The 13,643-nt window shown below is 40.5% G+C and overlaps 1 protein-coding gene across 1 annotated transcript; it reads left to right on the top strand.

Annotated features, from left to right (window-relative positions):
• The first annotated feature begins 1,203 nt into the window (after window positions 1-1,203).
• On the top strand, window positions 1,204-12,783 carry LOC148650169 (C-type lectin domain family 17, member A-like). Its single transcript, XM_088603721.1, has 8 exons — window positions 1,204-1,332; window positions 2,143-2,292; window positions 3,144-3,233; window positions 3,943-4,005; window positions 6,145-6,198; window positions 7,029-7,177; window positions 10,561-10,670; window positions 11,595-12,783. Exons 1-8 carry the CDS (start codon window positions 1,248-1,250, stop codon window positions 11,716-11,718), a joined length of 825 nt encoding a protein of 274 aa, XP_088459847.1. The 5' UTR covers window positions 1,204-1,247; the 3' UTR covers window positions 11,719-12,783.
• Window positions 12,784-13,643: the final 860 nt, after the last annotated feature.

Below are 13,643 nucleotides of genomic sequence, written 5' to 3'. Positions count from 1 at the left end.
TTTGTCTACTGGGTAAATGAAATAAAATCTGGGCTTTGGACTTTTGGTCCTGCTGTTGTACATTGAGCAAGATATTTGACCCCAGTGGCTCCAGTCCAACGAGCTGTATTAAATTGGGAATAGCATTGTTGGGGTCAGGCCTTGCTATGGTTTCATGTCTCATTCGGAGGAGGGAGTCATATGCAGATTGTATCTTACTTTACCTACTGTTTCAATGTGACATACAGTAGCTACAGCACTAAAGAGCTACAGAGCATGACAATCAAATTTAAGCTCACTTTGTATTATCATATTCTTAGCACCCTTAAAGCATGATGACAGATAATGTATTTGTTCTAATCCAGTATTTTTTTTCTTTTTTAAGTAACAAAAATTACATGTACAAACTGGCACAATTAACATTTTACATCAATTCAGTTTATTGTCATATACACGTAAAGTGCATTGAAATACTTATTTGCATGTATGCCCCAATACAAAGACATTAAGAAAACACCAAAAACATAAACACAGTCTTGACTTAAACATCTCTTCTGAAGGATTGTACCTCAATCCTGGGCCATTGCACATTGTGATGCAGGAGGAAGAGCTCCACCAACAACACTTGCAGCAGCAAACTGGATGTCTTGATGGGTTCCCATTCCAGTACTCATAATTCCCAGCCTTGCTGAACTTCTGAGACCTTACAAGATCAGTCTATAAAACAGTAATGTAGCTACCAGAATTTCTCTATTGGGGTTATGTGATGATGACCTAGAGAGAATAGAAGACTGATAAATGAAGATTTTGTCAAAATCCTGTAGAAGTTTTATGGTCTCTATTTAAGCTCCCAGTCAAAGAATGCAGATACATGTACACAAATTGAGCCCCATATCTGTTGATAATTTTGACTTCGTGAGCACTTTCATCCATGGTGCATAGCATTATGATAAAATGTATCACTAATTAAAACCTACAAAATCTAATGCACAAGGCAAAGAACTTCTGTCATGTTCAAAAAAGAATGGTGAGCTTCTTTTGCTGAGCATCAAACTATTTTAGGTGAGAATTAAAAAAGATCCTAGAGAGGAACTTCTGTTGATTATGAACTGACGGCCATAGGACTCTCATTTGTTATTTCCTGTGGCACATCAAACTACTTTACCACATATTTCCTCTTTAAAACCACTCATATTGTAAATGCTGTGATAAGTTACCATTTCAGCCCAACTGTGCAAAGAGACGCATCTGCTCTACTGACCAACAAGATGGCAGATATCTATGAGAATAATGATTTTCATCATGTGGAGGATCAGAAACAATTTAAGGCTGGGAAAACACCAGAGCCATCAGGTATACAGTACCTTATTCTCTCTCAACAGGTGGTCCTAGAGGATTTCTTCAAGAACACAGATGTTTTTTTTCTTGTTCTTAAACATGGTTGTTGCCTGCACATGTACTGTACTGTATCTGTATTTTACAGTATGTTGGTAGAGAAAAATCCAACTGTCTGTACCATCATTAAAGACTGTTGATTATTCTGCATTTGTTTGACAATGAGACATTCTTCTTTTAAATACCATTAGAAGTATTCTGTTTGTCCGTGGTTTCAAAATACAACACAAGCCTCAATTATCTAGCTTTTTGTACTATTTATGTTTATTGTGTTATTAATTATCTATTGTACGCTTTTCATTAACTTTTACCTCTCCTATGTAGTGGCATGGTATTCCACATTATTACACAAATCTTATCCATGTGCATAACTATAGGATGAAAATATAACCAACTTAAACACAAAGGAAGAAATTCATCCTTTGTAAGAAACAAAATGCCTTTCATATTTTTCTATGAGTGAGTAAATCATGCATTGAATTAATGCATTTTTGCTTAAGTTAAAAAATTACTTCATATTTTCCAAATCAAACAATAGCATTTTTCCATACAGCACCATAAAATAATGTTCCACGTAGGATTTAGATCTACAGTACTTGATTATATATCAAGTAACTTTTGTTGAGTGTTATCACGATGATCACAATAAAAACATTATCTAAATAATGACCCAATGAGCTCAGATGTTACAAGTTTGGGCACTTCAAGACCATGCCTGACAGAACTGTTTTAATTGATTTTAGTGGTTAGAGATATATGTATCTGCAGGGCATCAGTGGTGTGATGAAGATGATGAGAGTGATGCAGACTATGAAAACATTGAACATACCCTAGAAATGAAGGAGACCAGCCAAACCCCAGAGAGGAGAAGGCAGGACAACTCAGAGAAAGGAACAGAAGAGCTGAAATCTAGCACAAGTACGGCCAAGACGCCGACTGCCAAATACAATCTGGTGATGTGTCAGGTATTTTTAAACAGCTACCTTCATGGCGCTGTTTAACAGAAGTTCAGGAGGTCAATTTGTAACTCTGTGCGCATCTTTTTTACATCCTTTCCTCACAAGTGATGGCTTTTGTCAAGGCGCTGTCATTTCATCAGCCAGGTTAATTAATGCCAAAATATAAGTACAATATCTCCTTTATATTAATCTCCTTTTATCATTATTATATTTTAGCAAAGTACTGCATTAACTATTTATCTCGAGCCACTTTCCAGAGTAATGTTATGCTTAAGTTTAAAGTTTTTGTGGTTGTTCAGGATGAAAAGTGTGTAGCGAGGTAGTTTGGACACGGTGACGTCATTGCCCTCCCTGCGCGTAGCAGGGACCTCAGCTACCTGGGCTGAGGGAGGTCTCCTTTAGCTGGGGGCTGGTCCCCTGTTGCGTTATGCCGGAGACCTGGGTTCGCGCCCCAGGTGTTGCAGGACGAATCGGTGGCGTGGAGAGGTGGAGGGCACAAGAACTGCTGAACTGTGACAGTCACAAGTGCAATATATTAAAGTGCATAATTAAAGGGAACCATTTCAAAGGAAATATTTCACAAAAGATTGGGCCCAAATCAACATTATTTTAGATATTATCAGTCTTTTTTTTCTTCCTGAAAACCCAGGCTATTTGTTGCTTTATAAGTAACATAAGACTTCCTAAATTTTCTAAAAAAAAAGAGAGAAGAAATTTAACTTCCCCCAAAGTTAGAATGTTCACAGAGGCAAATATAAAAAGTAACCTACTGGATTGTAAATAGGTCTTCTACTCCTTTTACTCCTCCAGCTGCTGCTTTTTCCATCATTCTGCTGTATGTCCTGCTGTTGATGGTCACTCTGGGTTGGGTAGGCTTCATCACAGTTGTCTTCATAAAGTGTAAGTCCTCAATATGGCAGAGAATTAGGGTTGAATGAACCATTTTATTTAACAATTCATGTGTTCCTATTTTGCAAAAGAAAAAAAAACATGTTTTTAAAATGTTTGAAGGAACTCTTCAATTTGACTTGGACAAAGGTTTCTTAGTGTGATTTATATATATACAGTATATATTATGTATAATATGTATATTACGTACTATGTATTATATATAGATTAATTAAGTTAGTATAAATAACTGTTTGATATTGTGGAGTGTGTAGTGGCATAGTGATTAGCACTAGGGTCCTGGCTTCAATTTCTACAGTGCCATTTTGCTGCTGTGTTTTCTATGTTCTTATGGGTTTCCTCTGTTTCTGGGTGCTCTTGTTTCTGCCCACAGTCCAAAGAGTCTCATCCAGGGTGTAACCCGCCTTGCACCCATCACTTGCCCTGATAAGATCCAGCTCTTCCACGATCCTGTATTTGAAAAGGAGTTAGAAAATGGATGTTTGGCAATGTCTTGAACCTACTGTATACATATAAATCCAGAGAAACCACTTTATTGCAGATTCTAATAGCCAAGGGCCATTCTGATAGGAAACCATGAAAATAAATCAATTTGTGAATGTGGGAACTTCACCTTTGCTCATGACAGTCCATTGTCTCTGTCACAGCAGATCAGAAATTTTAATTCTGCTCTTGATCTGGACTTGTTTCTCTCTTTCAGATTCTGCACTGACAGAAGAGATTCAGCACCTCCGAATGAGTCACATCACCTTGAAGGAGAACAGTAAGATCAGGGTTACAAGCATAATTCCTGTCTGTAGGACCCATTATTTCTGTAATTACATTACATTACATTTTATTATCGAGAAGAGCCAATGCATTTTCCATATGTTATAAATATTTTGCAGAAAAGGTAAATGTTTTCTGAAAATAAAATTTGACTGCATTTGTATTTTAATCCATTTTTGAAACTTAAGCTAAATCTTTTGCAAAACCAAACACAAGATATTGTATATACTGTATAAAATATGTCAAAACATGTGTCAAAACAGTTTTGCATACTGTAAAACTTCCTTTACTTCAACAGCGCTCAGTGCCTCTCTTTCCACAGTCTTTCCCCAACTCTCCTTATAACTGTTTCACTTCTATTCAAGTTCAAGCACCAAAGAAACAAAACTGTTTCACTCTTTAACTAGTGGTTTATTTATCTTCAAAGTTTCTGCAGGAATCCAAAGCCTGAGAATAAAACAAGCTGGGTCAATGAGCAATATTTGTGAATGGGGGGGAGGGGGGGTGTTTGTGCTTGCAGTGCTGACACAAAGTATTCAAACATATACCAAATTGATGTGTTAGCCGCAATTTACAGGCCTGGGCTAAATTAGTGCACATTTCAAGTAAGCCACTTGAAACTAGCTTTCAGATTACCAGAGGCTTATTGCATTAGACTCAGTAACTGTTGCATAGACTCATTAGCCAGTCTGAAAAAGGCACAACAGCACCTGCACTTTAAGTGCTTAAAGAAATGCAGTATGGGGCAGTTCCTCCAGTTTCTCATGAACTTTTACAGCAACACCATAGAATGTGTCCTCACTAGTGGCATCACTGCATTTCTATTTATATTTCTGTCTTAGTCTTTGTATTATGTGGAATGTCTGCATTTATAGATTTATTTTTGTTTGGGCTACTTGGTTGTTTTAAATGAGTTCAGTGAAACTTTGTCCAAATCATAAAGTCAACTTCCTTTATTTAAATAAAATTAGGATGACAATGCAAATACTATTCCGATAGGAAACATGTAAATGTTTTCTGAAAATAAAATTTGACTGCATTTGCATTTTAATCCATTTTTGAAACTGAAGCTAAATCTTTTGCAAAACCACACACAAGATATTGTATATACTGTATAAAATAAGGAACAAGTAATAGGTTTACTCCATGCTGAAAAGAGAAGAAAGAAAATACAATGTTTCGGCCGTGGAGCCTTCTTCAGGCGTGAGAAAGACAGGCAGTAAACAAAAGTAATGAAGCGGGAGAACAAATCTGGGAGAGAGGAGGAGCGAGAGGCAGGAGCAGGAAACAAAAAGAGAGGCCAATCAGGAGGTGTGAAGTCAGGATAGGTGTAGAGAGGTGTGAAAATAAAATATTTTTCTGTATAAAATATACTGTATAAAATATGTCAAAACAGTTTCACATACTGTATAACTTCCTTTTCCTCAACAGCTCTCAGTTGTCTTTGCATTATGTGGAATGTCTGCATTTATACATTTCTTTTTGTTTGGGCTACTTGGTTGTTTTAAATGAGTTCAGTAAAAATCATAAAGTCAGCTTCCTTTGTTTAAATAAAATTAGGATGCAATGCAATGCAAATACATTCTCTTTATTATTGTAGTGGAAAATATAGACCACGTACCCTTTAAAGTGAAAGATAAATAAGAAATAGCCCATTATTGAAGATGTTTGTGTGGGAAGTTGCATCAATATGCGTAGGCTGCAATGGAACAGGTAAAGGTTTATTCCATGGTGAAAGGAAAAGATGATAGACACAACATGTCGGCTGTGGAGCCTTCTTAGGGTGTGAAGCAATTCTAAAATCATATACTGTAGTCATTTATACGACATTAGAATGGCAATGCATATATGGTCTCTTTTTTTGCTGTGCTGGCCACTAAAATGTGTGGACTCTGTAAAGCGACAGATAATACAGACAGACAGTAAATAAGAATAAGTAAATACAGTAAGTAAATAAGAATAATACATTATTGTTTTCTTGAATTGCACTCATTTTGAGCATCTGACAATCCAATTCCAAAATCATATAGTCAGTGTACTGTAGTTATTTAAACAAGATTAGGCTAACATTGGAAATATTTTTTTTTTGCTTTGTACTGCGCACTACAGAACATGGAGTTTATGTTTTTTTCAGTGTTTCAGCTGTCATCCAGCCTGAACAGTTCATCTTCCCAGCTCCAAGCTCAAGGTCAGTACTTTGATTCTACGGTAGTTCAGAACAGATGATACAGTACATTACACACAGTATTACACATTAGGTCAGACAGGAGTGTCTCATCCTTTAAGCTTGTTGTTTTAACCTGGTCAAAAAGAGAATGCTCGGCCTCTGGGAATATATGGTTTTACCTGCATTTCCAAGAAATTATTGATTTGCAGCAAAAATCATACAGGTTTGTGTAATGCATTTGTAGGATTTGGTAAAACAATATTCTACATTTTATTGCAAGAAATTGTCAGTTAAATTCAATAATAACATTATAAATTAGTTATAGTTAAATTTTCCACTGCTAAAAAGATTAGTAAAAACATCAAGCCATATCATAAACCAGAAAAACCTGTTTGGGAAAATCATACAAACTTCATACAGATACCTGAGGCTGGACTCAATCCCATGGAGCTGGAAGGCTGTAGTGTTAATGTCCATGCCAATTTGCTGCAGGCAGAAATTAGATTCAAACTATTCATTCAAACGATTAATCAATCATAGCAACAACATGCTGAAGAGAGTTCTTCTTAAGAAAGTAATCAGTCTAGTATGCAGAAGTTGAGTGCCAATTGTTTGAATCCTCAAATTTCATCAGTACTGTCTGATGTACAGTACTGTACTGTACAGTACCATGGTCCTTTGATTCTTTGGTTTCACATGTTATTCTGTTTTAGGTCAAATGAATCTTGGAAAAACCAACCTTATAAAACTTACCTTTTTTAATGAAATAGGTGAAACTGCTATTATGCTGAAAAAGCAAAAATGTCAACAACAACAGAGAACAAAAATATCGCTTCTTTTTTTGTCATTAGAATGTATAAAAGTGTGCCCCTGTGACTGGATCCTGTTCAGTGGAAGTTGTTACTATTATTCAAAGGAATCAAGAAACTGGAGTAGAGCTCAAGAGTACTGTGTCAACCAGGCTTCTAGCCTTGCCATTATCAACAATGTAGATGAGCTGGTGAGACTGAGATGCCTTCTTTCCTTCTATCCCTGATATTGAGTTTAAATCACACTTAGTTGCATTCATTTACAGAAATAGTTCTTATAGAGTGATGAATGGCTAGATTGCATTTCCAATAGCCAGTAAAGCTAGAGGTGAGGGGTGAGGGAGGAGATGAAGTCGAATAACTTGTGTGTAAAGTTTTGGAGCAGAAAAAGAAGTTACAAAAAGTCCGATATTGGAAAGGGAAAGAGTTTTGAGAAGGGAAGACAAGTTAGAGAAGAGCTTTGAAGGACTGTTGGTAGAAGACTGGATGATGGATTGAAAATGAAAATGACTGACTGAGGCTGAAATGAATGAGGAAAGAAGAGGACAACAGAGATCTCCATTTGTTTTCAACTAGGGGGCAGCTTAGTTCTAGCTAAGCACAGTGTGGAGGAGAATCTGTGGATGTTTTTATTCTGATACAGTGGTGGGTTTGCTTGGGAAAATGTAGAAACATTTTAGGCAAAGGTTTTAATATTTTATTATTACAGAACATAAAATTTAGCAAAAAGGATATACTGTATGATTTCCTGTATAAAAAGTCTACTGTCACTTCTTGCAAATCAAGTGCCACTAAACACAAACTGTTAGAAACTGAGAAAATATACATTTTTAGCACAAAGCAAGTCAAGACTCATCAAGAGTTTGGAATCAAGAACAAAGATCAAGATGTTTAAGTTTTTACTCCCTTTCTCCCAGTGCTGCCTTTAATGTTCTGTTTTAACTTTTCATCAAAATGAACACAGTTGTACATTTACTAAAAAAGGTTTAGTGGATCCAACAACTAGGATACCCTCGATGAGTTCAGAGGTACAGTTGTGAGGTTTACAGTTACAGGCAGTATGTCACGACCACCAGCCAGCGGAGATCAACACGTAAGCGAGCCAAAAGGCATCACCTGATATTCATAGTGGCCGTGCGTGGTCATAAAGGCCGTCTTCCACTCATCCCCTTCACGGATCCTGATTAAATTATAAGCCCCCCGTAGATCTAGTTTTGAGAAAATGGAGGCTCCACGTAGGGACTCCAGAGCGGCTGGGATTAAAGGCAAGGGGTAGGGATGTTTGACTGTAATGGAGTTCAGGCCTCTGTAATCAATACACGGCCTCAAGGAGCCGTCCTTCTTCCCTATGAAGAAGAACCCAGCACAGGCTGGGGACGAGGAGGGACGAATAAAACCAGAATTCAGGGCCTCCTTGATATAGTCCTGCAGGGCTTCATTCTCTGTCTGAGTGAGCGGGTAGATCCGTCCTTTGGGTGGGAGTGCTCCTGGAAGCAAATCTATTGCACAGTCATAGGTGCGGTGAGGGGGGAGCGATAGAGCTTTCTGTTTGTCAAAGGCTTGCTTCAAATGTGCATATTGAGGGGGAATAATAGAGTGTTCTTCCAAGAGGTTTACTGAAGCAGCCACCTTCAGTGGAGGACGACAACAGTTGTCACGACAGGCATGGCTCCAGGCAATGATCTCATTCTTGGCCCAGGAGATGTGGGGATCATGCTTTTTGAGCCAGGGAAGGCCCAGGATCACAGGGTAAGCAGGGGAGTCCAGAAGAAGGAGTGAAATGTCCTCCACGTGAGTGGCACCAACAGTAGGGGATAGGGGAATGGTCTGCCAGGAAATACGTCCAGGAGCGATCGGTGACCCATCCAACGTTTGAATGCAGATAGGGGGTGAAAGCGGAGCAAGAGGAATATCCCACTTCTTAGCAAAAGAGGCATCCATAAAATTCCCAGCTGCCCCTGAATCCACCAAAACCGAAAGGGGAAGGTGCGTGTCCATCCAGGAAATCTCAGCTGGGAATAAAGGCCCTGAAGAGGATTGCGAAAAAACAGCACTACTGACACTAACAGTAGGCAGTGGGGGAGCTCGAGGTGGATGTGGGGGTCTCAAAGGACAAGTAGCGAGCAGGTGACCTGACGCAGAGCAGTACAGACACAGCCCCTCCTGACGGCGCCTTTCCTTTTCCTCCAAGGACAGGGGTGCATGTGGCAGGGTGGGCGCCACAAGGGGAGGACCCATGGGGCGCACAGGTCTGCTTCCTGGGTGTCTCTCCGCTCTCCGCAGCCGAATGCGAGTGTCCAATTCAACTACCGCAGCGATAGCCGCCTCTAGAGACCAGGTTGGTAAGGACATGAGCACCAGGTGGTCCTTTAGATCCTCCGAGAGACCCTTAGCGAAGAGGCAAACCAAAGCTTCCGGGTTCCAGGCAGACTCCGTGGCGAGGGCTTGGAATTCAGCCACATAGTCTTGCAGTGGTCTGTCGCCCTGGCGAAGAGAGGAAAGCCGAAGGCAAGTCAAATCCGGGTTGCTTTGAGAAAAACGCGCCTGGAGACGGTCAGCAAAAAGCTGAAAGTCAGAGAACAGCTGATCTCCTCTAGCAAGCAATACTGCAGCCCAATCCAATGCTTTGCCTGTGAGCAAGGAAAGTGCAAATCCGATCCTCTGTCGAGAAGTAGAAAAACGCTCAGGCTGCAGCTGAAAAGCCAGGGAGCACTGGGCAATAAAGCCCCTGCAGCCTGCAGGATTGCCGTCATACTTCTCCGGGAGTACAAATGGTAAAGTTGAGGGAGTGGTGGGCGGGGCCGCGGTGGTTGGAGCAGGTGTTTGTAAAAAAGTCGTTGTAGGAATCGGTGCGGGAGCCGGCGAAACAGGGGAAGAAAAAAGCCAGGCGACTTGGTTAGTGAGCAGTTGGAGAGAAGATTGAAGCTGGGCGATGGTTTGGGATTGCTGCGGGAGAAGGGAACGAAGGGTCTGTGCGTCTGCGGGATCCATAATCGGGCTCGGTATTCTGTAACGATGCTCTGTAGAGGTGAAAAGGATCCGATGCAGATGCAGGAGTCGCAGGGAGGTAAGTAAACGTACCGAGCAGATCCAGGAGCTGAGTCGTAGTCCGAAGGCGAAGGTAAGTCGAGATCCGGTAAAGGCACTGGTGGCGAACAATCCAAAACGTGAGACAGAATCGTAGTCGAAAAGAGCTACAGGGTCAAATCCAAAACAGGCAATGATAGCAAACAATCCAAGGGGCGAGACGAGATCCGAAGTCGGAAGGCAAAAGGTGCAGGCAGATATCCAAGAAGGCAAAAGAGGGGTAAGAACGCTAGGCTGAGCAACAAGTAGAGAACTCAATACCGAGCAACGGGAATCAGGTACGAATGGTATAAATAACCCGGCGTGCCGCACGGTAGAGCAATTGCAGGTGTGTTAACTCGTGCGGCGGCGCTTGTTAGTAGTAATCCGCTGCTGGTCCTGATTGGCTCGCTTACGTGTTGATCTCCGCTGGCTGGTGGTCGTGACAAGTATTCTGTATCTAATAAGCTCAGATGGGTTTATCACATCTTTCATCATTGCTCCCCAGATATATCTAAGACAAAAACTGTCTTCCAACCACTGGGTGGGGTTGAGTGACCGTAACACTGAAGGGAGCTGGAAATGGGTGGATGGAAGACTAGTGGATATGAGTGACAAGTAAGTACTGACAGACCCCCGCTGAAAAAAATAACCCCCAATAAACAAGCAACCTCTATCTGAGTGAATTTCACCCCTGGTCCTGCAGTATTATTTCTTCTGGTTACATCACACAATGAGTTTGGCTCATTTTAATTTTTAATTTTTGATCAATTTGATATAAAAATGTATTTGATTGAAACAGAAACAACTGTTTCTGCTCTCCAAAATTTGGCAATACAACTTGTTACGCCCAGGCCAGGAGCAGCTCTCATTGCAATGTTGCCCTGGCAACCAGAATATTCACACGGGCTCTCAGCCTCCTTCCTGTCCCATGCGAACGAAGTGGGGTGGCATTTCACATCGACAGCCTGTCTTTCAATCAGGTATTCAATCCCAAAATAAATCAGGGAATTAAGCAGGCTGTTTAAGTATTTTTCCCTGAGCCAGAATTAACCGTATTTAATGCTTGGCCTACAAATGCCTTTATCCAACTCTTTGAACACTGTATCAGCTGGGCCTGACTGTCCTTGCTGCATTCTCTGCTGATTTGAATTCTCACTTTTTTTAAATAGTTGTCTCCTCCTAGACTTCTGCTCCCAGCCTTCTCCATTCCAGACAGTTGTCTGCCACTCGGAGCATGTGCCTCATACTGACATCTCTTTTTTTCATTTCTGTCAGCCTTTCCTCTCTAGTTAAAGGCAGCCTTTTCCTGCTTCATCTGGGGAATGATTTTGAAGGTCTGCTAGTACAGTACAGTACGTTGCAAAGTACTGTGTAATGAAATACAGTAAGTAAAGTAATCCTATCTCTAACCCTGAAACCAGCTCAGCAGCCAGTCTTGTGCAGATCATAACCATGTGAGTATTCGCAGGCAAAAAACAAATCCTCCCAAATGAAAGGCCAAAACTCCAGGAAACAATTGTTTTCTTTTCTGGAATATAGGTACTGGAATGCTGGGGAGCCGAACAATGTGAAGGACGAGGACTGTGGAGAGCTGACAGACAGGAAAATAAATGATAGGTCTTGCAGCTCAGACATTTCATGGATTTGTGAGAAGAGAGCCTAACCACCTCAGCTGTTCTGGCTTCATCTCTTCTACCTAAAATTAGAAACTATCATGTTTATCTAACTGTCACTTTTTAACAAGACTTGGGGTCAAAGGGATGGGTGTGAAACTCTGTTATGCATTTGCAGCTTTATTTTTGGTTTCATTTTAGCGCTTTCTGCCTTTCAGTATAGAGGCAGAAACTACAGGCTACAAATAACTGGTGTGAAAACAGCCCGGTGTTTTCAAAATCACATTTGAAAATAACAAGCAGCTCAGTCAGTGTTCAGTATGAATTTGGAACATCAGTGTCCATCCTGTGACTATCATTATCTGTGTTCATCCCAATAAGTGAGTGTAATATTCAGATATCATTCTGAACATGACAGAATTTAAAAAAATATTTTAAAGTTCTTCATTTATAAAATAGTATTAAGACCAAATATATTTTAACTTGATGTATTGGTGAATTCAATCATTGAATTATTCCTTTCTCATTTTTTAACTTTGTGGCCCTGAAGTGGAAATGTCACAGCTCAGTTCATTCTTATACTAGACAAAGCAGAATCATAACAATATTTCAATGTCAGAAATGTAACAAAGTGAGATTGAAACTGAAAAGATTTTGTGATCGTTTAATGTTTGAAGAGAATATCACAAAGTCTCTCGTGATGTCGATGGCAGTGAAGCTAGTCATGAATGGACAGAGGTGAAATCCCATCATTTCCATTCCCAGAAGCGCATCTCAGTCCTCTCCCAGATGGGGATCCCAATCCATCGCAGGGCCACAGAGGAAAGAAAAATGTGAAGGTACAGTAGTCATTATCATAGCCAACACACCATTGGGAGTGGGGAGGAAACAAGAGCACTGGGGGGGGGGGGGGGGACACGAACATGCAAACTCCACACAGACAGATTGTCAAGGCTGAAAACTTAAGCTATGAGGCTGCAGTGCTTACAACCCAAAAGAAATCTGTGCTGATCAATGTCAATGTTTGTCATACAAATCTCTGTAATTGCACAAAATTGTAATGCCTTTTCTGTTTCTACTAAAGCCTTGCTTTTCCATTTAAAAATGTAAGAAAAGTTCTGATTATTTTTTTCAGCAGGCTTTTTTTCACAGATCTGAGAATTACTGAAACACTTTGCAAGAAGTCCAAGACAATGTCAGGTAAAATAAGAAATAACAACTTGTGCACAGGAAAAAGAGAAGAGGTGGAATAAGCAGTTATAACATAGAAAGCAAAAAGAAAAGGAAACCACCAGCAGTCATATCATCCTGCAACTCACAACTGGCAACCCACTGAAGCTACGCAGGTGTGAGCCTGGTCAGTACCTGGATGGGAGACCTCCTGGGAAAAACTAAGGTTGCTGCTTGAAGAGGTGTTAGTGGGGCCAGCAGGGGGTGCTCACCCTGCAGTCTACTTTGGTCCTAATGCCCCAGTATAGTGACGGGGACATTATACTGTAAACAGGCGCTGTCCTTCGGATGAGACGTAAAACTGAGGTCCTGACTCTCTGTGGTCATTAAAAATCCCAGGGCGTTTCTCGAAAAGAGTATTTGTGTAACTCGGGTGTCCTGGCCAAATTTCCAATTGGCCCTTACCAATCATGGCCTCCTAATAATCCCCAGCTATGAATTGGCTTCATTACTCAACACTGATAGCTGGTGTGTGGTGAGTGTTCTGGTGCACTATGGCTGCCGTCGCATCATCCAGGTGGATGTTGCACATTGGAGGTGGTGGAGGGGAGTCCCCATTACCTGTAAAGTGCTTTGAGTGGAGTGTCCAGAAAAGCGCTATATGAGTGTAAGCAATTATTATTATTATTATATAAAATGTTTTCACTTTTTAAAAGGGATTTACCCTACTACACCCCTCACGCACCATCCCAGATTTGTGTTGAAGGGCACAATGTCTCACAAGTGGAAATTGAAAGAGAGTGAG

The sequence above is a fragment of the Lepisosteus platostomus genome, chromosome 13 (genome assembly GCF_059453375.1).
Source record: "Lepisosteus platostomus isolate fLepPlt1 chromosome 13, fLepPlt1.hap1, whole genome shotgun sequence".
Lineage (NCBI taxonomy): Eukaryota > Metazoa > Chordata > Actinopteri > Semionotiformes > Lepisosteidae > Lepisosteus > Lepisosteus platostomus.
This window is presented reverse-complemented; position numbering and strand designations above follow the sequence as displayed.